The sequence below is a fragment of the Phasianus colchicus genome, chromosome 3 (genome assembly GCF_987193195.1).
Source record: "Phasianus colchicus chromosome 3, bPhaCol1.hap1.1, whole genome shotgun sequence".
NCBI classification, from domain to species: domain Eukaryota; kingdom Metazoa; phylum Chordata; class Aves; order Galliformes; family Phasianidae; genus Phasianus; species Phasianus colchicus.
Genome location: NC_143438.1, coordinates 94,614,206 through 94,636,587, shown reverse-complemented (window position 1 = coordinate 94,636,587; position 22,382 = coordinate 94,614,206). Strand labels below are relative to the sequence as shown.

The following is a 22,382-nucleotide window of genomic DNA, read 5'->3' as shown; positions in this document are numbered from 1 at the left end:
ACCAAAAGGGCACCAAAACGATGCCAGAACTGCACCAAAACGGCACCGCAACGGCCCCGAAGCAACAGCTCGCAAATGGCACTGAAACAACTGCAAGCTGCACCAAATTGCCACCAAAATGCAACCAAAATGGCACCAAAATGGCAGAGCAGAACCAAAATGGCACCGAAACGACACCAAAATAGCACCAGATTGGCACCAAATGGCACCAAAATGGCACCAAACTGTCAGAGCAGAACCAAAATGGCACCAAATGGCACCAAAATAACACCAAAATGGCACCAAAATGGCAGAGCAGAACCAAAACGGCACTGAAACGACACCAAAATTGCACAGAAATGGCACCAAAATTACACCAAAATGGCAGTGAAACTGTCAGAGCAGAACCAAAATGCCACCAAATAGCTCCAAAATTACACCAAAATGGCACCAAACTGTCAGAGCAGAACCAAAATGGCACCGAAACGACACCAAAATTACACCAAAATGGCGCCAAAATGGCAGAGCAGAACCAAAATGGCACCGAAACAACACCAAAATTGCAAAGAAATGGCACCAAAATTACACCAAAATGGCACCAAACTGTCAAAGCGGAACCAAAATGGCACCAAATGGCACCAAAATAACACCAAAATTGCACCAAAATTACACCAGGAGGGAACCAAACTGTCAGAGCAGAACCAAAATGCCACCAAAGAGCTCCAAAATTACACCAAAATTGCACCAAAATGGCAGAGCAGAACCAAAATGGCACCGAAACGACACCAAAATAGCACCAGATTGGCACCAAATGGCACCAAAATGGCACCAAACTGTCAGAGCAGAACCAAAATGGCACCAAATGGCACCAAAATAACACCAAAATGGCACCAAAATGGCAGAGCAGAACCAAAACGGCACTGAAACGACACCAAAATTGCACAGAAATGGCACCAAAATTACACCAAAATGGCAGTGAAACTGTCAGAGCAGAACCAAAATGCCACCAAATAGCTCCAAAATTACACCAAAATGGCACCAAACTGTCAGAGCAGAACCAAAATGGCACCGAAACGACACCAAAATTACACCAAAATGGCGCCAAAATGGCAGAGCAGAACCAAAATGGCACCGAAACAACACCAAAATTGCAAAGAAATGGCACCAAAATTACACCAAAATGGCACCAAACTGTCAAAGCGGAACCAAAATGGCACCAAATGGCACCAAAATAACACCAAAATTGCACCAAAATTACACCAGGAGGGAACCAAACTGTCAGAGCAGAACCAAAATGCCACCAAAGAGCTCCAAAATTACACCAAAATTGCACCAAAATGGCAGAGCAGAACCAAAATGGCACCAAATGGCACCAGAACGGCCCCATCTGCACACAGCCCCAAAATGCCCCCAAAATGCCCCCAAAATGCCCCCAAAGGAACCACTGCTACACGGTGATGTCGGGGCTGGGATTGGGGTGGGAATGGGATTAGGATTAGGATTAGAATGGGATGGGATTGGGATGGCAATGGGATTGGATTAGGACTAGGATTAGGATGGGATGGGATTGGGTTGGGATTACATTAGGATTTGGGATGGGAATGCATTAGGATTAGGATGGGATTGGAATGGAATTGGATTAGGATTAGGATCAGGATTAGGATGGGATTGGGATGGGAATGGGATGGGATTAGCATGAGATGGGAATGCGATTGGATTAGGATTTGGGATGGGATTGGAATTGGAATAGAAATTGTATTAGGAATAAGATTAGGGTTAGGATGGAATGGGATTGGGATGGGAATGGGATTGGATTAGCATGGGATGGGATTGGGAGTGGATTAGGATTTGGGATGGGAATGAGAATGCATTAGGATGGGTTTGGAATGGGAATGGGATTGGATTACGACTAGGATTAGGATTAGGATGGGATGGGATTGGAATGGAATTGCATTAGGACTAGAATTAGGATTAGGATGGAATGGGATTGGGATGGGGATTGGATTAGAAGTAGGATTAGAAGTAGGATGGGATTGGGATTAGGATTATATTAGGATTTGAGATGGGAATGGGAATGGATTAGGATTAGGATTAGGATGGGATGGGATTGCGAGTGGGGTGGGAATGGGATTGATTAGGAGTAGGATGGGATGGGATTGGGATTGGGACTGGAATGGGAATGGGATTGGATTAGATTTAGGATGGGATGGAATTGGGAATAGGAATAGGAATGAGATGGGGATGGGATGGGATTGGATTAGGATGGGATGGGATTAGGAATAGGAATAGGAATAGGAATGGGATGGGATTGGGATGGGATGGGGATGAGATGTGATGGGAATGGGATTGGGATTAGGGATGGGATTGGGATTGAGATGGGATGAGATGCAGACGGGGATGGAGATGGGATTGGATAATGATTGGAATTCAAAATGGGATTGGGATGGGCTGGAGGGAAATGGGATGGGAATGGGATTGGGATGGGATTGGGATTAGAACTGGGATGGGGTGGGGTACAGGAAAGAGATTGGGTCTGGGAATGGGATGGGGATGGAAATTGGGGATTGAGATTGGGAATTAGGATTGAGAAAAGGAATGGGATTGGGATGGGATGGGGATGGAATGGGATTGGGATGGGATGGGGATGGAATGGGATTGAGATTGGGATGGGATGGGGAGTGGGATGGGAATGGGGATGGGATTGGGAATGGAAATGAGATGGGGATGGGAAGAGGACTGGGAGTGAGAGGGGGAATGGGATGGGATTGGGATTAGGATGGAGACGGGATGGCAGTGGGATGGAGGTGGGATTTGGAATAGGAATGGGAATGGGATGGGACTGGGAGTGGGATGGAGATGGGATGGGGTGGGATTGGGAATAAGAATGGGAACGAGGTTGGGATAGGATTGGGATTAAAATGGAAATAGGATGGGGGTGGGATGGAAATGGGATTTGGAATAGGAATGGGATGGGATTGGGATTAGGATGGAGATGGGATGGGGTAGGATGTGGGTGGGGATGGGATTGAGAATAGGAATGGGATTGGGATGGAAATGGGACTCAGAACGGTAATGGGAATGGGATTGGGAATGAGATTGGGATGCGAATGGGGCGGGATTGGGATAAAGGTGAGAAGGGGTGGAGTTGGGATTTGGAATAGAAATGAGAATGGGACTGGGATGGGATTGGGATTAGGATGGAAATGGAGTGGGATGGGGATGGGGATGGGGATTGGGATTGGGATTGGGATTAGGACGGGATTGGGGTGGGGCTGGGATTGGGATTAGGATGGGGTTGGGATCGGGATGGGATTGGGATGGGGATGGGATTAGGATGGGATTAAGATGGGGTTGGGATGGGGGATGGGATTGGGATTGGGATGGGGTTGAGATGGGGTGGGAGTTGGGACTGGGATGGGATCAGAGTTGGGATGGGATTGGGTGGGGGTTGGGATTGGGATTGGGTGTTGGGATGGGATTGGGATGGGAGATGGGATGGGGTGGGGGTTGGGATTGGGATGGGGTTGAGATGGGGTGGGAGTTGGGATTGGGATGGGATGGGAGTTGGAATGGGGTTGGGATTGGGATTGGGTGGGGGTTGGGATTGGGTGTTGGGATTGGGATGGGATGGGAGTTGGAATGGGGTGGGGGTTGGGATTGGGATGGGAGTTGAGATTGGGATTGGGGGTTGGGGTTGGGATTGGGATGGGGTTGGAGTTGGAGTTGGGATGGATTGGAGTTGGGACGGGGTTGAGATGGGGTGGGATTGGATTTGGGATGGTATTGGGATGGGGTGGGGGTTGGGACTGGGATGGGATTGGGACAGGATGGGAGTTGGGATGGGGTTGGGATTGGGATTGGGTGGGGGTTGAGATGGGATTGGGATGGGAGTTGGGATTGGGATGGGGGTCGGGATGGGATTGGAATGGGGTTGGGATTGGGATTGGGATGGGGGTTGGGATGGGGTGGGGGTTGGGACTGGGATGGGATTGGGAGGGGGGTTGAGATGGGATTGGGATGGGAGTTAGGATGGGATTGGGAGGGGGTGGGGGTTGGGATGGAGGTTGGGACGGAGCCGTCTCGACCCCCCCTGCAGCCCCCCCATCCCCACCCCCAGCTGTGACACCTGCGGCATTTGGCGCCTATGGGGCCGTTTTGGGGGGGGGGACGACGGGGCAGTGCGGGGACATGGGGGGATATGGGGGGGGACAGCATGGGGACATGGGGGGATATGGAGGAATAGGGGGGGATATGGGGGGGACGGCATAGGGATATGGGGGGGACAGAATGGGGATATGGGGGGATATGGGGGGTATGGGGGGATATGGAGGAATAGGGGGGAATATGGGGGGATATGGGGGGGACAGAATGGGGATATGGGGGGATATGGGGGGGGGACAACATGGAGATATGGGGGATGGGGGGATATGGGGGGGGCAGCATGGAGATATGGGGGGATATAAGGGGGATATGGGGGGATATAAGGGGGATATGGGGGGATATAAGGGGGATATGGGGGGATATAAGGGGGGGACAGCATAGGGATATGGGAGGATATGGGGGGATATGGGGGGACGTGGGGGGGGACAGCATGGGGATATGGGGGGATATGGGGGGGCACAGCATTGGGATATGAGGGGGGGGGCAAACAAGGAGACCTCCCCACTTCCCCCCCCCTCCCATCCCCACGCTGCGGAGGGGCGGAGCCGCGGATCCGGGTGGGGGAGGGGCCGAGGGGGGGTCCCGCCCCGCACTCACCTTCACCCCCCCCGCCCTGAGAGCGGCTCCGCCACCGCCACGCCAGAGCGAGGGACGCGGCGTGACCCGCGGCCACGAGGGACGGGAACAGCGCCCCGGGCTCGGACATGCCTCGGCTCGGCTCGGCTCGGCTCGGCTCGGCCCGGCCCGGCTCGGCTCGGCTCGGCCCGGCTCAACTCGGCCTGGCTCGGCTCGGCTCGGCACAGCTCGGCCACGCCCTACTGTGTCCCCGCCCCCCCGCTGTAACTCCTCCCGGCCCGGCTCGGCTCAGCTCGGCTCGACTCGGCCCGACTCGGCCCGGCTCGGCTCGACTCGGACCGGCTCGGCTCGACTCGGACCGGCTCAGCTCAGCTCGGCTCGACTCGGACCGGCTCAGCTCAGCTCGGCTCGGCTCGGCTCAGCTCAGCTCGGCTCGGCTCGACTCGGCCCGGCTCGGCTCAGCTCAGCTCGGCTCGGCTCGACTCGGCCCGGCTCGGCTCGGCTCGGCTCGGCTCGGCTCGGCTCGACTCGGCCCGGCTCGGCTCGGCTCGGCTCGGCTCGGCTCGACTCGGCCCGGCTCGGCTCGGCTCAGCTCAGCTCGGCTCGGCTCGGCTCGACTCGGCCCGGCTCGGCTCGACTCGGCCCGGCTCGGCTCGGCTCGGCTCAACTCGACTCGGCCCCGCTCCCCTCGTAGCCCCGCCCCCTCCACCGTAACCCCTCCCGGTTCGGTTCGGCTCTGCCCGGTGCCACCGCTCGGCCCGGTTCGGCCCCCTTTCAGACTGCAAGCAGACCCCCGTTCGGTTCGGTTCGGTCCGGTTCCGCCCTTTTACTACAAACCCACCCTGTTCGGTTCGGTTCCGCCCCCCAGCGCCGCTCCCGCTCCAATTTAACTCCTTCCAGCCCGGTTCAGCCCGGTTCCGGAATCAATCTCCCCGACTCGGCTCGGCTCGGCCCGGTTCGGCTCAACTCGGGCTCCATTCCCGGCCATAACCACCGCACCCGGTTCGGCCCGGTTCGGCCCAACTCGGCCCCGGGATTAACCCCCCCCCCCGGCCCGGTTCGGCCCAACTGGTTAACCCCCCGGTTCGGTTCGTCCCAATTCAGGCTCCGCCCCCGATTTAAGCCCCCCCGGTTCGGCTCGGCCCGGCTCCGCTCCGCCCCGTTAGCCCCTCGGTTCGGCTCAGCTCGGTTCGGTTCGGCTCACCTCCAACCCCCGCTTAACCCTCCCGGCCCGGCCCGACTCGGCTCCGCTCGGCCCGGTTCGGCTTCACCCCCGGTTAAGCCCCCCGGTTCGGCCCGGCTCCAACCCCGGTAAAGCCCCCCGGCCCGGTTCGGCTCGGCTCGGCCCGGCTCGGCTCGGCCCGGTTCGGCTCGGCCCGGTTCGGCCCACGTACCCGGAACCACCTTCATGGGCGCTGCGCTGCGGGGCGGCAGCGGGTGAAACCGGCGCTATTAATAGGGGGGGGGGGGGAAGGGGGGATCGCGGGGGGCGACGGGGGGGGAGGGGGGAGGAAAGGAGGAAGGGGGGAAATGGGGGGAAGGGGAGGAAATGGGGGGCAAGGAGAGGAAATGGGGAGGAAATGGGGGGAAATGGGGGGAAGGGGAGGAAATGGGGGGGAAGGGGAGGAAAGGAGGAAGGGGGGAAATGGGGGGAAATGGGGGGGAATGGGGGGAAGGGGAGGAAATGGGGGGCAAGGAGAGGAAATGGGAGGGAAATGGGGGGGAATGGGAGGGAAGGGGAGGAAATGGGGGGGAAATGGGGGGGAAGGGGAGGAAAGGAGGAAGGGGGGAAATGGGGGGAAATGGGGGGAAGGGGAGGAAAGGAGGAAGGGGGGAAATGGGGGAAATGGGGGAGAAATGGGGGGGAAGGAGGAGAAATGGGGGGAAGGGGAGGAAATGGGGGGAAATGGGGGGGAAGGGGGGAAATGGGGGCAGTGAGGGGGGATTCAATGGGAGGCAATGAGGGGCAATGGGAAGCAGACAATGGGATCAGTGGGGTCAGTGGGGTCAGTGGGGTCAATGGGATCAGTGGGATCAGTGGGAGTCAATGGGATCAGTGGGATCGATGGGAGTCAATGGGATCAGTGGGATCAGTGGGATCGGTGGGAGTCAGTGGGATCAGTGGGGTCAATGGGATCAATGGGAGTCAATGGGATCAATGGGAGGCAGTGGGATCAGTGGGCTCAATGGGATCAGTGGGGTCAGTGGGCTCAATGGGATCAGTGGGGTCAGTGGGATCAATGGGATCAGTGGGATCAGTGGGGTCAATGGGATCAGTGGGGTCAATGGGATCCATGGGAACGATGTGGGGGGGGGATTCAATGGGAGCCAATAGGGGTTCAATGGTAGTTAATGGGGGGTCAATGGGATTCAGTGGGATCAATGGGGACAGCAATGGGGACATGGGGACATGGGGACAGCAATGGGGACAGCAATGGGGACAGAGATGAGGAGATGGGGACATGGGGACACGGGGATATGGGGACATGGGGACATTGGGGATATGGGGGACATGGGGACTCAATGGGGTGGCAGTGGGGACAGAGATGGGGACGCGGGGTCGGTGGGGTCACCAATGGGACGCAGTGGGGGCCGTTTCCCCCCCCACACACTGTGCCCCCCCCAGCAGCTGCCGCTGTCCGTCCGTCCGTCCTTGTTCGTCCGTCCCCATCCGTCTGTCCCCGTCCGTCACCCGATGCCGTCCCCACCCCCGTCCCCGCGTGTCCCCGCGTCCGTCCGTCCATCCCTGTGTCCGTCTGTCCCCAGCCGTGTCCGTCTGTCTGTCCCCGTCCACCCCTCCGTCCTCACGCGTGTCCATCTGTCCCTGCCTGGGTCTGTCTGTCCCTATCTGTCCGTCTGTCCCACTCTGCCCGTGTGTCCCCATTTGTCTGTCCCTTCCCCATCTGTCTGTCCCCATCCCTGTCTGTCTGTCCTTCTCTGTCCCTACCTCTGTCCGTCCATCCCCAGCTGTGTCTGCCTGTCCCTGTCTGTCTGCCGGTGTCCGTCTGTCCCCATCCCCATCCGTGTCCACCTGTCTGTCCCCCTCCATCTGTCCCTCCCTCCGCCTGTCCTCCTCTGTGTCCGTCTGTCCCCTGTCCCCATCCACATCTGTCTGTCCCAACCCCTGTCCATCCATCTGTCCCCATCTCTCTGTCCCCGTCCCCACCGCCATCCGTCCGTCCCCATCTGTCCGTCTGTCCGCCCGTGTCTGTCTGTCCCACCCCGTCCCCATCTCTCTGTCCCTATCGCCGTCTGCCCGTCTGTCCCCATCTGCGTCCATCTGTCCCAATCTCTGTCTGTCCGTATGTCCTCATCTGTGTCCATCTCTCCCCATCCTTCCGTCTGTCTGTCCCCATCAGTCCCCATCCGTGTCCGTCTGTCCGCCCCCATCTCTGTCTCTCTGTCCATCTGTCCGTCTGTCCCCATCCTTCTGTCCCCGCCTCCATCCGTGTCTGCCTGTCCCCATCTGCCAGCATCCACGTCTGTCTGTCTGTCCGTCTGCCTCCGTCCATCCCTCCGTCCCTGTCCGTGTCTCTGTCTGTCCCCATCCACGTCCGTCTGTCTGCCTGTCCCTAAAATCGCAGCCCTCTGCCCCACATCCCCACCCCCCATCGCACCCCACATCTCTGCCCCACACATCGCAGCCCTCAGCCCCACATCGCAGCCCCACAGCCCCCAACATCGCAGCCTCCCATCACAGCCCCACATCACAGCCCCACATCGCAGCCCCACATCGCAGCCCCACACATCGCAGCCTCCCATCACAGCCCCACATCCCCACCCCACATCGCAGCCCCACATCTCCGCCCCACACATCTCAGCCCTCAGCCCCACATCCCCACCCCACATCACAGCCCTCAGTCCCACATCACAGCCCCACACATCACAGCCCTCAGCCCCCAACATCGCAGCCTCCCATCACAGCCCCACATCGCAGCCCCACATCGCAGCCCCATATCATAGCCCTCTGCCCCACATCCCCACCCCACATCGCAGCCCCACATCACAGCCCCACACATCGCAGCCTCCCATCACAGCCCCACATCCCCACCCCACATCACAGCCCCACGTCTCTGCCCCACACATCGCAGCCCTCAGCCCCACATCACAGCCCCACAGCAGCCCTCTGCCCCACATTGCATCCCCATATCGCAGCCCCACAGCAGTCCTCAGCCCCACAACCTCAGCCCTACATCCCCACCCCACATCGCATCTCCCCACGTCACAGCCCTCAGCCCCCAACATCTCCGCCCCACATCGCAGCCCTCGGCCCCACATCCCCACCCCACATCACATCCCCACATCTCCGCCCCACACATCGCAGCCCTCAGCCCCACACTGCAGTGCTCAACTCCCCCCATCACAGCCCCACACATCGCAGCCCTCTGCCCCACATCTCCACCCCACACCGCAGCCCCACACATCGTAGTCCTCAGCCCCCCCATCTCCGCCCCACACATCGCAGCCCTCCGCCCCACATCACAACTGGGGGGGGGCCGCAGAGCCCCCGGCGCAGTGGGTTCCCCCACATCCCCCCGCCCCACATCTCATCTCCCCACAGAGGTACCTGCACTGGGCTGGGGGGGCTCAGCCCCCTCCTCGCTGTGGGGCAGCGCTGGGTCGGGGGGGTCCGTGTGGGGCTGAGCTGCATCCTCGCTATGGGGCTGAGCCACGTCCTTCTTATGGGGCTGAGCTGCATCCTCGCTATGGGGCTGAGCCACGTCCTTGTTATGGGGCTGAGCCGCATCCTTGTTATGGGGCTGAGCCGCGTCCTTGTTATGGGGCTGAGCCGCGTCCTTGTTATGGGGCTGAGCCGCGTCCTTGTTATGGGGCTGAGCCACGTCCTTGTTATGGGGCTGAGCCACGTCCTTGTTATGGGGCTGAGCTGCATCCTTGCTATGGGGCTGAGCCGCATCCTTGTTATGGGGCTGAGCCATTTCCTCGCTATGGGGCTGAGCCGCGTCCTTGTTATGGGGCTCAGCCGTGTCCTTGTTATGGGGCTGAGCCGCATCCTTGTTATGGGGCTGAGCCATTTCCTCACTATGGGGCTGAGCTGCGTCCTTGTTATGGGGCTCAGCCGTGTCCTTGTTATGGGGCTGAGCCATTTCTTCGCTATGGGGCTGAGCCATTTCTTCACTGTGGGGCTGAGCTGTTTTCTTGCTATGGGGCTGAGCCGTGTCCACGCTGTGGGGCAGCTGGGACTTGGGGGGCTGAGCCCCGTTCTTGCTGTGAGGCAGCTGGGATCCATGGGTCTTCATGTGGGTCTGAGCCCCATCTTTGCTATGGGGCAGCCGGGATGGGGGGAGCTCCTCTGTGCTGCAGCTCTTGGGATGAGTGGGGGGCAGGGACTTACGGGGCAGGGAGGTGGCGGGTGGGTCACCATGGGGCACGGACTTATGGGGCAGGGACTTATGGGGCACGGACCTATGGGCCAGATCACTATGGGGCAGGGACTTATGGGGCAGGGATGTGTGGGGCAGGGGCTGTGCATGGGGCAGGGGTTCTGCGCGGGTCAGGTCGCTATGAGGCAAGGACTTATGGGGCACGGAACTACGGGCCGGGTCGCTATGGGGCAGGGACTTATGGGGCAGGGACTTATGGGGCACAGCGCTACAAGCTGGGTCGCTGTGGGCCATGGTGCTACGGGCCGGGTCACTATGGGGCAGGGACTTGTGGGGCACAGTCCTACAGGCCGGGTCGCTGTGGGGCAGGGACTTATGGGGCACAGTCCTACAGGCTGGGTCGCTGTGGGGCAGGGACTTGTGGGGCACAGTCCTACAGGCCGGGTCGCTATGGGGCAGGGACTTATGGGGCAGGGGCTCTGAGTGGGCTGGGTTGCTATGGGGCAGGGACTTGTGGGGCACAGTCCTACAGGCCGGGTCGCTATGGGGCAGGGACTTATGGGGCACAGTCCTACAGGCCGGGTCGCTATGGGGCAGGGACTTGTGGGGCACAGTCCTACAGGCCGGGTCGCTGTGGGGCAGGGACTTATGGGGCACGGCACTACGGGCCGGGTCGCTATGGGGCAGGGACTTGTGGGGCAGGGGCTCTGAGTGGGCCGGGTCGCTATGGGGCAGGGACTTGTGGGGCAGGGGCTCTGAGTGGGCCGGGCCGCTATGGGGCAGGGACTTGTGGGGCACAGTCCTACAGGCCGGGTCGCTGTGGGGCAGGGACTTGTGGGGCACAGTCCTACAGGCCGGGTCGCTATGGGGCAGGGACTTGTGGGGCACAGTCCTACAGGCCGGGTCGCTATGGGGCAGGGACTTGTGGGGCAGGGGCTCCACGCGGGCCGGGTCGCTGTGGGGCAGGGACTTATGGGGCACAGTCCTACAGGCCGGGTCGCTATGGGGCAGGGACTTATGGGGCAGGGGCTCTGAGTGGGCTGGGTTGCTATGGGGCAGGGACTTATGGGGCACAGTCCTATAAGCCGGGTCGCTATGGGGCAGGGACTTATGGGGCAGGGGCTCTGAGTGGGCTGGGTTGCTATGGGGCAGGGACTTGTGGGGCAGGGGCTCCACGCGGGCCGGGTCGCTGTGGGGCAGGGACTTATGGGGCACAGTCCTACAGGCCGGGTCGCTGTGGGGCAGGGACTTATGGGGCACAGTCCTATAAGCCGGGTCGCTATGGGGCAGGGACTTATGGGGCACAGTCCTACAGGCCGGGTCGCTATGGGGCAGGGACTTATGGGGCAGGGGCTCTGAGTGGGCTGGGTTGCTATGGGGCAGGGACTTATGGGGCACAGTCCTACAGGCCGGGTCGCTATGGGGCAGGGACTTATGGGGCAGGGGCTCTGAGTGGGCTGGGTTGCTATGGGGCAGGGACTTATGGGGCACAGTCCTACAGGCCGGGTCGCTATGGGGCAGGGACTTGTGGGGCACAGTCCTACAGGCCGGGTCGCTATGGGGCAGGGACTTATGGGGCAGGGGCTCTGAGTGGGCTGGGTTGCTATGGGGCAGGGACTTATGGGGCACAGTCCTACAGGCCGGGTCGCTATGGGGCAGGGACTTGTGGGGCACAGTCCTACAGGCCGGGTCGCTATGGGGCAGCCAGGTTCGGGGCAGCGCGGCGTCGGGCAGGCGGAGCTGCGCCCGCAGCACGGCGAGGCCGCGCTCGGTGAGGAAGCAGTAGCGGTGCCGCCAGCAGTGCCGCTCCCGCACGGCGCCCCGCGAACGCAGCGACCGCAGCGCCCGGCACACGCGCCACCGCGGCACGCCGGGAACCGGGGGGGGGGCGCGGGGCAGCGGAGCCGGGCGGGGGGCGGGCGGGGGGCGGGGGGGACCGCGGGGGGATTCGCAAACCAGGACGCCGTCGCGGAACAGCGCCCACAGCACCGCCCGCACGTCCGCGGGCAGCGGGGAGCTGCCGGAAACCATCGGGGCCGGGGGGGGCTGGGGGCGAGGGGGGGTTGGGGTGGGTTGGGGGTCGGAGGGGATTCGGGTGGGTTGGGGGTCAGAGGGGGACTGGGGTGGGGGTCGGGGTGGGGGTCGGAGGGGGTGGGGGTCGAGGGTGGGTTGGGGTTGGGTTGGGGGTCGGAGGGGGTGGGGGTCGGGGTGGGGGTCGGCCTGGGGGCAGTTGGGGGTCAGAGGGGGTGGGGGGTTTGGGGGTCGAGGGGGGGTTGGGGTCGGGTTGGGGGTCAGAGGGGGATTGGGGTGGGGGTCGGGTTGGGGGTCAGAGGGGGTGAGGGTCTGTTGGGGAGAGGGGGCGGGGGTTTGGGGTTGAGGGTGGGTTGGGGTCGGGTTGGGGGTCAGACAGGATTGGGGTGGGGGTCGGGCTGGGGGGAGTTGGGGGTCAGAGGAGGTGGGGGTGGGGGGTTTGGGGTCGAGGGGGGTTTGGGGTCGGGTTGGGGGTCAGAGGGGGACTGGGGTGGGGGTCGGGGTGGTGTTGGGTTGGGGGTCAGAGGGGGTGGGGGTCTGTTGGGGGGCGGGGGTTGGGTTGGGGTTGAGGTTGGGTTGGGGTCAGGTTGGGGGTCAGGGGATGGGGGTGGGGTCGGGTTGGGGGCTGAGTTGGGGGTCAGCTGAGGTTGAAGAGGGGTTGGGGGTCGGGTTGGTGGGTTGGGTTGGGGGTCTGTTGGGGGTCAGTGGGGAATTGGGGGGGGTTGGGGTTGAGGTTGGGTTGGATTGGGGTTGAGTGGGAGATGGGGGTCGAGTTTGGGGTGGGGGTTGGGGTGGGAGCTGAGTTGGGGGTCAGTGGGGGGCGGGTTGGGGGTTGAGATGGGGGTCTGCTGGGGGTCGGGGTGGTGTTGGGTTGGGCTGGGGGTTGAGTGGAAGATGGGGTCGGGTTGGGGGTGGGGTGGGGGTCTGTTGGGGGGTGGGGTCGGGTTGGGGGTCAAGTTGGGGGTCGGTGGGGGATGGGGGTGGGGGTTGGGGTGGGGGTCTGTTGGGGTCGGGCTGGGGGTCAGCTGGGGTCGAGGAGGGGGCTGGGGGTCGGGTTGGGTCGGGCTGGGGGCTCAATTGGGGGCAGCTGGGGGTCGGATCTGTGGGGCGGGCTCAGCTGGGAACGGATCGGATGGGATCAGGTGGGAATGGATTGGACCGGACCGGATCAGACTGGGTCGGATCGGATCAAATCGGATCGGATCAGACCGGATCAAACTGGGTCAGATCGGATCAAATCGGATCGGATCGGATCAGACCGGATCAGACTGGGTCGGATCGGATCAAATCGGATCAGACTGGATCGGGTTGGGTCAGGTGGGAATGGATTGGATCAGGTTGGATTGGATCAGATCGGATCAGAATGGATCAGATCGGATCGGGTCAAATCGGGTCAGGTCAGATTGGGCCGGATCAGGTCGGATCAGGTCAGAACGGATTGGATTGGGTCGGATCAGATCAGACCAGACTGGATCAGATCGGATTGGATCGGGTTGGATCGGGTCAGATTGGATTGGGTCAGATCGGATCGGATCGGATTGGATCAGATCGGATCGGGTTGGATCGGATTGGGCTGATCAGGTCAGACTGGATTGGGTCAGATCAGATCAGACAATCAGATCAGATCGAATTGGGTCGATCAGGTCGGATCAGATTGGATTGGATTGGGTCGGATCAGATCAGATCAGATCGGATCAGTTCAGATCAGGTCGGATCGGATTGGGTCGGATCAGGTGGGAACAGATTGGATCAAGTTGGATTGGATTGGATCCGGTTGGATTGGATCGGATCAGGTGAGAGCAGCGGGATCAGCTCTGCTCAGGTGGGATCAGGTTGGATCGGGTCGGGTCAGATGGGATCAGCTGAGATCGGGTCGGATCAGAACAGATGGGATCGGCTCCGCTTGGATCCAACTGGACCGGGTCAGCTCAGATGGGATCAGCTCGGATCGGATTGGATCGGGTCAGACTGGGTCAGATGGGATCGGCTCTGCTGGGATCGGACCGGGTTGGATCGGGTCGGATCGGATGGGATCGGCTCCACTTGGGTCGGGTCGGACCGGGTCAGCTCAGATGGAATCAGATCCACTCGGATCAGACGGGGTTGGATCAGATCAGATCAGGTTGGATTGGATCAGCTCCGCTCGGATCGGACCGGGTCGGATCGGGTCAGACGGGATCAGCTCAGCTTGGATCGGGTCGGGTCAGATCAGGTCAGCTCAGATCGGGTCAGATCGGATCCACTCAGCTCAGATGGGATGGGATCCACTCAGATGGGATCGGGTTGGATCGGGTCAGCTGGGATCAGTTCCACTCAGATCGGGTCAGATGGGATCCACTCTGCTCTGCTCAGCCTGGATTGGATCCAGTCGGACCGGGTCGGCTCAGGTGAGTTTGGTGCAGCTCAGCTCAGCTGGGATCCGTTTGGATCGGATCAGATGGGATCGGGTTGGAGCGGCTCAGCACGGATCGCGGCGGGTTGGATCGGATGCGATCGGATCGGACCGGCTCAGATCGGGTCAGCTCAGATGGGATCTGATGGGATCAGCTCAGATGGGATCTGATGGGATCAGCTCAGGTGGGATCGGGTCAGCTCAGCTCAGATGGGATCTGATGGGATCAGCTCAGATCGGATCGGATCAGATGAGATCGGATCAGGTGGGATTGGATCAGCTCAGATGGGATCAGATGGGATCGAATCAGCGCAGTTCAGATGGGATCAGCCCAGATTGGATCGGATCAGCCGGGATCAAATCAGCGCAGTTCAGGTGGGATCAGCTCAGATGGAATCAGCTCAGATGGGATCGGATCAGCCGGGATCGGATCAGCCAGGATTGGCTCAGCCCAGTTCAGATGGAATCAGCCCAGATTGGATCGGATCAGCCGGGATCAGCTGAGCTCACCCAGGACCCAACAGCGCAGCTCCAATGGACGGAACCGGCCCCGCTCAGCCCCGACAGCGCGGCTCGGCCCGGCTCTCTGGATCACCCGGCCCGGATCGCCCCCGATGGATCGGCTCCACCCGAACCGGGACCGGACCGGCACCGCTCCGGATCTCCAGCACCGGCTCCTCCCAGCACAGCCCCAGCCGGCTCGGTTCGGCCCGGCTCGGCTCCTCCCAGCACAGCCCCACCCGGCTCAGCACGGTTCGGCTCGGCTCCCCTTGGCACAGCCCGGCCCGGTTCGGCCCGGTTCAGCTCGGATCCCCCCAGCACAGCTCAGCACGGTTTGCCTCAGCTTCCCGCGGCACAGCCCGGCTCGGCACGGCACGGTTCGGCTCAGCTCCCCCAGGCTCAGCCCGGTTCGGTTCGGCTCGGCCCGGTTCGGCTCAGCTGAGCTTCCCCCGGCGCAGCCCCACCCGACCCAGCCCGGCTCAGCGCGGCACAGCACAGCACAGCACAGCTCGGCTCCTCCCGGCACAGCCCCACCCGGCTCGGCCCGGTTCGGTTCGGCTCGGGTACCCCCGGCCCGGTTCGGTTCCCCCCGGTAGAAGCACAGCCCCCACCCGGCCCGGCTCGAAACGGTTCGGAGCGGATCGGAACGAAGCGAAACAGTTCGGAGAGGATCGGAACCGATCGGAGCGGATCGGAACAGTTCGGAGCGGATCGGAACGGAGCGGAGCGAAACCGTCCGGAACGGATCGGAGCGGATCGGAACGGATCGGAACAGATCGGCCCCGCCCGGCTCTCGGCGCGCTCAGCTCCGGCCCCGCCCGGCCGGAATGGAGGGGGGGGGGGGGGGAGGAACCGCGCCCCATAGAGACGTCATCGACCCCCCCCCCCCACGGCCCCCCCAATGGGACGTGGCCGCAGCGCTGCCCCCCCCAGGACAGAGATGGGGGGGGAGAGGAATGGGGGGGGAGGAAGGGGGGGGGGCACTGGGATGGGGGGGAGGAGGAGGAAGGGGGGGGGCACTGGGATGGGGGGGAGGAATGGGGGGGGGGCACTGGGATGGGGGGGGGAGGAGGAAGGGGGGGGCACTGGGATGGGGGGGGAGGAGGGATGGGGGGGCACTGGGATGGGGGAGGGGATGGGGGGGCAAGGAGAGGCACTGGGGTGGGGGGGCACATTGGGATGGGGGGGGATTTAGGGATGGGGGGGGCACTGGGAATTGGGAGGAAAAATGGGGTGGGGCGGCACTGGGATGGGGGGGGGGGGGGGTACTGGGAAGAACTGGGATGGGGGGGGCACAGGAATGGGAGGAGAAATGGGGCGGGGGCACCGGGATGGGGGGGCACTGGGATGGGGGGGGCACTGGGAGGAACTGGGATGGGGGGGGGAATCGGGATGGGGGGGCACTGGGGCCATTGGGGCCACGTGGCGCTGCCCGCGCTATGGGGCGGAGCGACCGCAGCCCCACGGCCGCCTCCGCACCGCGGCCCCATAGGGTGCGGCACGGCCCCATAGCGACAGCACGGCCCCATAGCGACAGCACGGCCCCATAAGGACGGCACTGCACATAGGGTGTGGCACTGCCCCATAACGACAGCGCTGCCCCATAGCGACAGCACGGCCCCATAGAGTGTAGCACTGCCCTATAGGGACAGCACTGCCCCATAGCGACAGCATGACCTATAGGGACAGCACTGCCCCATAGCGACAGCACGGCCCCATAGCGACAGAATGACCTATAGGGACGGCACGGCCCCATAGCGACAGCACAGCCCCATACAGTGTAGCACTGCCCTATAGGGACAGCACGGCCCCATAGGGTGTGGCACTGCCCCATAACGACAACACGGCCCCATAACGACAGCACTGTCCCATAGCGGCAGCACGGCCCTATAGGGATGGCATGGCCCCATAGGGACAGCACTGCCCATAGGATATGGCACAGCCCCATAACTCACAGCCCCATAACTCACAGCCCCATAGGGCATGGCCCCATAGGATATGGCACAGCACACAGCCCCATAGAGTACAGCAGGGCCATATAGCGCACGGCCCCATAGGATATGGCACGGCCCCATAGCTCACAGCCCCATAGGGCACGGCCCCATAGGATATGGCACGGCCCCATAAGGCACGGCCCCATAGGATATGGCACAGCCCCATAGAGCATGGCATGGCCCCATAATTCACAGCCCCATAGAGTACAGCATGGCCCTATAGCACATGGCCCCATAGGGCGTGGCCCCATAGGATATGGGACAGCCCCATAGCGTATGGCACGGCCCCATGACTCAGCCCCATAAGGCACGACCCCATAGGATATGGCACAGCCCCATAGGGCACAGCCCCATAGGATATGGCACAGCCCCATAGAGTACAGCACAGCCCCATAGGATATGGCACAGCCCCATAGCTTATGGCACAACCCCATAGAGCATGGCAGAGCCCAATAGGGCACAGCCCCATAGAGTACAGCACAGCCATATAGCGCACGGCCCCATAACTCACAGCCCCACAGGGCACAGCCCCACAGAGTATGGCACAGCCCCATAGGACACAGCTGCATAGGGCACGGCCCCATAGGATATGGCACAGCCCCATAGAGTACAGCACGGCCCTATAGCGCACGGCCCCATAGGGCACAGCCCCATAGGGCACAGCATGGCCCTATACCGCACAGCCCCATATGGCACGGCCTCATAGGGCACGGCTCCATAGAGTACAGCACGGCCCTATAGTGCACAGCCCCATAGGGCACGGCCCCATAGGGTACAGCACAGCCCTATTGCGCACGGCCCCATAACTCACAGCCCCACAGGGCATGGCATGGCCCCATAGGGCACGGCCCCATAGAGCATAGCACAGCCCCATAGGGCACGGCCCCATAGAGAACAGCACGGCCCTATAGTGCACAGCCCCATAGGGCACGGCCCCATAGGATATGGCACGGCCCCATAAAGTATAGCACGGCCCTATAGGGAATGGCCCCATAGGATATGGCACAGCCCCATAACTTACAGCCCCATAGAGTACAGCACGGCCCTATATGCACGGTCCCATAAGCGTGACCCCATGGTGTATGGCATGGCCCCATATGGCACGGCCCCATAGGATATGGCACAGCCCCATAGGGCACGGCCCCATAGGATATGGCATGGCCCCATAGGGCACGGCCCCATAACACACAGCCCCATATGTTGTACAACACGACCCCATAACACACAGCCCCATATGTTGTACCACACGACCCCATAACACGCAGCCCCATATGTTGTACAACATGACCCCATAACACGCAGCCCCATATGTTGTACAACACGACCCCATAACACACAGCCCCATATGTTGTACAACACGACCCCATAACACACAGCCCCATATGTTGACACGACCCCATAACACGCAGCCCCATATGTTGACACGACCCCATAACACGCAGCCCCATATGTTGACACGACCCCATAACACGCAGCCCCATATGTTGTACAACACGACCCCATAACACACAGCCCCATATGTTGTACAACACGACCCCATAACACACAGCCCCATATGTTGTACAACACGACCCCATAACACGCAGCCCCATATGTTGTACAACACGACCCCATAACACACAGCCCCATATGTTGTACAACACGACCCCATAACACGCAGCCCCATATGTTGACACGACCCCATAACACACAGCCCCATATGTTGACACGGCCCCATAACACACAGCCCCATATGTTGTACAACACGACCCCATAACACACAGCCCCATATGTTGTACCACACGACCCCATAACACGCAGCCCCATATGTTGTACAACATGACCCCATAACACACAGCCCCATATGTTGTACAACACGACCCCATAACACACAGCCCCATATGTTGTACAACACGGCCCCATAACACACAGCCCCATATGTTGTACAACATGACCCCATAACACACAGCCCCATATGTTGTACAACACGGCCCCATAACACACAGCCCCATATGTTGACACGACCCCATAACACGCAGCCCCATATGTTGACACGACCCCATAACACGCAGCCCCATATGTTGTACAACACGACCCCATAACACACAGCCCCATATGTTGTACAACACGGCCCCATAACACACAGCCCCATATGTTGACACGACCCCATAACACACAGCCCCATATGTTGACACGACCCCATAACACGCAGCCCCATATGTTGTACAACATGACCCCATAACACGCAGCCCCATATGTTGTACAACATGACCCCATAACACGCAGCCCCATATGTTGTACAACATGACCCCATAACACACAGCCCCATATGTTGACACGGCCCCATACGCTGCAACGCGGCCCTATAGAGCACAGCCCCACTGATTTGGGCACAGCCCCATAGGGCACACAGTGGCCCCACACGGGGTGGCACGGCCCCAAAGCGCGCGGCCCCATAGGGTACAGCAGCCCTATAGGGTACAGCAGCCATATAGGGTACAGCAGCCCTATAGGGTACAGCAACCCTATAGGATATAACAGCCCTATAGGGTACAGCCGCCCTATAGGGTACAGCAGCCATATAGGGTATAGCTGCCCTATAGCATATAGCTGCCCTATAGGGTACAGCAGCCCTACAGGATATAACACAGCCCTATAGGGTATAAAAGCCCTATAGGGTATAACAGCCCTATAGGATATAACACAGCCCTATAGGGTACAGCAGCCCCATAAGGTACAGCAGCCCTATAAGGTATAACAGCCCTATAGGGTACAGCAGCCCTATAGGGTACAGCAGCCCTATAAGGTATAAAAGCTCTATAGGATATAACAGCCCTATAGGATATAACACACCCTATAGGGCACAGCAACCCCATAGGGTACAACAGTCCTAAAGGATATAACACCCCTATAGGGTCTAACAGCCCTATAGAGTATAACACAGCCCTATAGGGCACAGCAGCCCTATAGGATATAACACAGCCCTATAGGGTACAGCAGCCCCATAAGGTACAACAGCCCTATAGCGTATAACAGCCCTATAGGGTACAACGCAACCCTATAGGGTACAGCTGCCCTATAGGCTACAACAGTCCTATAGGGTACAACAACCCTAAAGGATATAACAGCCCTATAGGGTATAACAGCCCTATAAGACACAACAGCCCTATAAGGTCTAACTGCCCTATAGGACACAACAGCCCTATAGGACACAACACAGCCCTATAGGGTCTAACTGCCCTATAGGATACAGCAGCCCTATAGGATACAGCACAGCCCTATAGGGTCTAACTGCCCTATAGGATACAGCAGGCCTATAGGATACAACACAGCCCTATAGGGTCTAACAGCCCCATAGGGTATCGCAGCCCTATAGGGTATAACAGCCCTATAGGACACAACACAGCCCTATAGGGTATCACAGCCCTATAGGATACAACACAGCCCTATAGGACACAACACAGCCCTATAGGGTATCACAGCCCTATAGGATACAACACAGCCCTATAGGACACAACACAGCCCTATAGGGTATCACAGCCCTATAGGATACAGCACAGCCCTATAGGGTCTAACTGCCCTATAGGGTATCGCAGCCCTATAGGGTACAGCACAGCCCTATAGGGTCTAACTGCCCTATAGGGTATCGCAGCCCTATAGGGTACAGCACAGCCCTATAGGGTCTAACTGCCCTATAGGGTATCGCAGCCCTATAGGGTACAGCACAGCCCTATAGGGTCTAACTGCCCTATAGGGTATCGCAGCCCTATAGGGTACAGCACAGCCCTATAGGGTCTAACTGCCCTATAGGGTATCGCAGCCCTATAGGGTACAGCACAGCCCTATAGGTACGGCAGCCCCACAGCACACAGCGCAGCCCCACAACTTCCCGCACCCCACACAGCGCCCCAGGGACGCCAACCCCCCCTCAGCCCCACGGCGCTATGGGGCAGAGAGGGCTGGAAGCGGCACCAGCCCCACAGCAGCACCCGCCCCATAGCGCCCACCCCACAGCGCCCACCCCATAGCGCCCACCCCATAGCAGCACCCACCCCATAGCGCCCACCCCATAGCGCCCACCCCACAGCACACATCCTGCCCCATAGCAGCGCCCACCCCATAGCGCCCACCCCATAGCGCCCACCCCACAGCAGCACCCACCACACAGAGCCCACCCCATAGCGCCCACCCCACAACAGCACCCGCCCCACAGTGCCCACCCCATAGCGCCCACCCCACAGCACACATCCTGCCCCATAGCAGCGCCCACACCATAGCGCCCACCCCACAGTAGCATCCACCCCATACCGCCAACCCCATAGCGCCCACCCTGCCCCAGAGCAGCGCCCACCCCATAGTGTCCACCCCATAGCACCCACCCCACAGTAGCATCCACCCCACAGCGCCCACCCCATAGCGCCCACCCCACAGCAGCACCCGCCCCATAGTGCCCACCCCACAGCGCCCACCCACCCCACAGCAGCACCCGCCCTATAGCAGCACCCCACAGCGCCCACCCCATAGCGCCCACCCCACAGCACACATCCTGCCCCAGAGCAGCACCCACCCCATAGCGCCCACCCCATAGCGCCCACCCCACAGCAGCACCCGCCCCACAGCATCACCCGCCCCATAGCGCCCACCCCACAGCAGCACCCACCCCATAGCGCCCACCCCATAGCGCCCACCCCACAGCAGCACCCGCCCCACAGCAGCACCCGCCCCATAGTGCCCACCCCACAGCAGCACCCGCCCCACAGCACCCACCCCACAGCAGCACCCGCCCCACAGCACCCACCCCATAGCACCCACCCCACAGCAGCACCCGCCCCACAGCATCACCCGCCCCATAGCGCCCACCCCACAGCAGCACCCACCCCATAGCGCCCACCCCACAGCAGCACCCGCCCCACAGCAGCACCCGCCCCATAGTGCCCACCCCACAGCAGCACCCGCCCCACAGCACCCACCCCACAGCAGCACCCGCCCCACAGCACCCACCCCATAGCAGCACCTGCCCCACAGCAGCACCCGCCCCATAGCGCCCACCCCACAGCAGCACCCACCCCACAGCACTCACCCCACAGCAGCACCTGCCCCACAGCATCACCCGCCCCATAGCACCGACCCTACAGCAGCACCCACCCCACAGCGCACATCCTGCCCCATATATCCTGCCCCATAGCGCATCCTGCCCCACACATCCTGCCCCACAGCATCCAGCCTGCTCCATCTGCCCCTTACTGCACAGCCTGCCCCATAGCACAAATCCTGCCCCACACATCCTGCCCCACAGCACACAACCTTCCCCCATCTGCCCCACAGCACACATCCTGCCCCATAGCACACATCCTGCCCCATAGCACACAGCTGACCCCTGCCCCACAGCACACATCCTGCCCCACACACCCTGCCCCATAGCACACA

At 61.1% G+C, this 22,382-nt stretch overlaps 1 protein-coding gene across 14 annotated transcripts in view; it reads right to left on the bottom strand.

The window, feature by feature from the left end:
- The window catches only part of PLEC (plectin), a 160,680-nt gene that overhangs the window by 99,088 nt on the left and 39,210 nt on the right, over positions 1 to 22,382 (bottom strand). For 4 of the 14 annotated variants that reach the window (XM_090138179.1, XM_090138181.1, XM_090138180.1 and 1 more), the window contains exon 1: positions 9,284 to 9,787. The exons of 7 other annotated variants lie outside the window; for them this stretch is intronic. In XM_090138179.1, coding sequence (XP_089994305.1) covers positions 9,284 to 9,749 — 466 coding nt within the window. In that variant the 5' untranslated portion in view covers positions 9,750 to 9,787. Of the gene's footprint in view, positions 1 to 4,737; positions 4,909 to 6,110; positions 6,141 to 9,283; positions 9,788 to 22,382 lie in introns of those variants that run through there. 3 more of the 14 variants (XM_090138187.1, XM_090138189.1, XM_090138198.1) reach the window with 2 other exon arrangements.